The sequence below is a fragment of the Vigna radiata genome, chromosome 1 (assembly GCF_000741045.1).
Source record: "Vigna radiata var. radiata cultivar VC1973A chromosome 1, Vradiata_ver6, whole genome shotgun sequence".
Lineage (NCBI taxonomy): Eukaryota > Viridiplantae > Streptophyta > Magnoliopsida > Fabales > Fabaceae > Vigna > Vigna radiata.
The window spans coordinates 27,341,654-27,344,483 of NC_028351.1; the positions used below are offsets into that span (position 1 = coordinate 27,341,654).

Sequence of the window (2,830 nt, forward strand, 5' to 3'; positions counted from 1 at the left end):
TAGATCTTAATAAATAATTCAGACACATGCTGAAAATGTATAGCACATATTTGATTGTGTTTAATTGAACCAGGTTGTCTATGCTAAAACAGACATAACTGCTGGGTCAAAAGGCATTACTGCATTCATTATTGAGAAGGGAATGTCTGGGTAATTTCTCTAAACCTTGACAACAAGTCATACAATATTAAGTGGATAAACTTCTGTATTTGAACTTTGTTAATTCATAGGCAATAATGTGACTGCATGTTGTGGCCAATCAAACGATAATGTGACATGATTTTAAGCTATGATTTCACCTTTTGACAAGTGATGCTTTTCAAACTAATGGCTTTTAAATTATTCCTTAAATCAAGTTTCTCTCTTGTACATTCAACACTAGAGTCGTTTAGTGGGACTTGCATGTGCTGTAGAAGTAATTCTAATAAAAAGTATCTGATCCTTTTAGCATCAGATAGTTCAAATTTGATCCCCAAGTGAGTCTACAGCAAGCAAAATTCCTTTTCTGAAATGATGCAGAAAGAAAAAGTGTCATGAATATTGTGATCACTCATAAATAACATGCAAGCAATATGTATGAGAAGACAACAAGTCTCACATGGTTGAAATGATCAGGCCTCCCTTTAATGATAGATCATTTGATTAGTTTGGAAAGTCAAATGAATGAGAAAAATCTAACATTGTTTCTGTTTGACTACAGATTCAGTACTGCCCAGAAATTGGACAAACTTGGGATGCGAGGAAGTGATACGTATGTATGCATGTCTTATGGGAAATTTCATCTGTATATTCCATTCCTAATCTTTTCCCTTACTTTTACTGATAAAATGAGATTCTGGGGGCAGATGTGAGCTTGTCTTTGAGAATTGCTTTGTTCCAGAAGAAAATGTTCTTGGAAAAGAGGGAAAAGGTATTGCTACTGAAATCTTTATTATTTTTAAAGTGAAAATAATTTTTATGTTGCCCAAGCAGACTTGTTTGGGTAGACTAAAGAAAAAGATTTTGATTTTAAGCTACCATTTTTTTGAGGAAAAAGTTATTTTGCATTTGAACTCAATCTTAAAAAAGTACTCATTAAAAACCTCTAAAATATTGAAAATCACTTGTACTTCATTCCTCTGTCAAATTTGTCTCCAAACTCAATTGTATAATGCAGGTACACAGAAGAAAAGACATCTTAATACCAAATTTATTATGGTAAACATTAATATTATTTGTTATCGTATTAAATCACTATATAAAACATAACACATGTTTAAAGGTATACAATGAATGAATCATATATGCATATGTTTTCTAAATTTTTATAAATATATTTTTTATTTTACCATAAAAATATCTTTTAATATGCATCATATAGATTTCTTGGTGATCTGTCCTGTACTTATGAAGTGTATACTATTAAAACTCCTGACGGTGGCTGCTTGGCTGTTTTCCTGAGAACGGGTTTTGAAACAAGTCAAGGAAAGTTGATGCGAACAATCTTATTCTCTACAGAAAGGGTAAAGTGATATAAACCTTACCGAGGCTGATTTTTTTATTTCAGTGTTGGTTTGATGATTTTTCTTGTTATTTCTGATTTGACTAGGTCACTGCCAATAGCTGGGAAAGTGGATTGTTCATTTTATTCTTGGTTGTATTTGCTCTTATTGCTGTTGGTTATGTGCTTGTTAAGGTAATGCTGCTCTACAAATGCATGGTTTAGATGGTATGATCTTAATCGTCAATTGTGATATGGCTTGATAAATTGTTAATGTTTTTGCTTGCAGGGGCTGGAAGATCCCACAAGGAGCAAGTATAAACTAATACTAAGTTGTTCACTTATTGTTACTTTTGTGATACCTCCTGAGTTACCAATGGAATTATCGATAGCTGTTGATACTTCTCTTATTGCCCTGGCACGGCGTGGGATTTTTTGCACAGAGCCTTTTCGGATACCATTTGCTGGAAAGGTACCTGGAGGCCTATCAAAACGTTTCTACTCATGTACCTTGTTTGGTATATAGATCATATGACAGTTTTTTTATATAATTTCTTGCACATACCTTGCCATACAGGTTGATATATGTTGTTTTGACAAGACATGCAGGGACAATTACATCTGATGATATGGTATGCCCATATTAGACAATGATATTGGTTTATCCTTTAGGCCATTGTTTGCGCTCTAACTTTTTAATTCCCATTTTGTAGGAATTTTCTGGAGTTGTTGGGTTGAATGGAACTACAGATTTGGAGTCTGTGAAGTTTGCTTTTATTACAAAACACAATCAAGGAAAACCACCTTATTATGGGCTATCTTGTAGAAGTGCATCTGATCATGGGCTGATGAAAATTGATAGAAGGGGAATGATTACAGAGTTTGTAGGTAAACCAAATGAAGTAGACGTGAACGCAATGGTACATTAGCTCTACCTTAACTCTCACATTTTTGACCCAGTTATTCAATGAAATATGAAGTGTTCAAAGCTAATTCACTGTCACCTTTGATAACTGCAGCGTGTTGATACCAGTCTCCTAGGCTTAAGTGCAAAAGAAGCAGATAAATATTCTTTTCTTTCTCCAATGGGTGTTTTTGTATTCAGAACTGAGGTCCTGTTGAAACTGCTAAGGTGGAGCTTTCCTTCCTGCAATGACTTAGAATCTGAAATCATCCCATCTTCTTTGAGGGACCACATAGTCCAAGTGAGAAACAATCCAAACCATGGAATTGAATGCTCTTATGCTAATGAAGTTAATCTGATACGCGGGGCCCAAGCCCAATAAATAAAGTCCAGCAAACCAACCTAAGAAGATGGACAAAAGGGTCATTTCCACAAAGGGAGGAGGG

At 34.6% G+C, this 2,830-nt stretch overlaps 1 protein-coding gene across 1 annotated transcript in view; it reads left to right on the forward strand.

The window, feature by feature from the left end:
* The window catches only part of LOC111241575 (probable manganese-transporting ATPase PDR2), a 6,398-nt gene extending 3,908 nt beyond the window's left edge, over positions 1-2,490 (forward strand). The window contains exons 2-9 of the mRNA XM_022780222.1: positions 74-150; positions 701-751; positions 846-910; positions 1,393-1,502; positions 1,589-1,675; positions 1,770-1,952; positions 2,058-2,112; positions 2,194-2,490. Coding sequence (XP_022635943.1) covers positions 74-150; positions 701-751; positions 846-910; positions 1,393-1,502; positions 1,589-1,675; positions 1,770-1,952; positions 2,058-2,105 — 621 coding nt within the window. The 3' untranslated portion in view covers positions 2,106-2,112; positions 2,194-2,490. The remainder of the gene's footprint in view (positions 1-73; positions 151-700; positions 752-845; positions 911-1,392; positions 1,503-1,588; positions 1,676-1,769; positions 1,953-2,057; positions 2,113-2,193) is intronic.
* Positions 2,491-2,830: the final 340 nt, after the last annotated feature.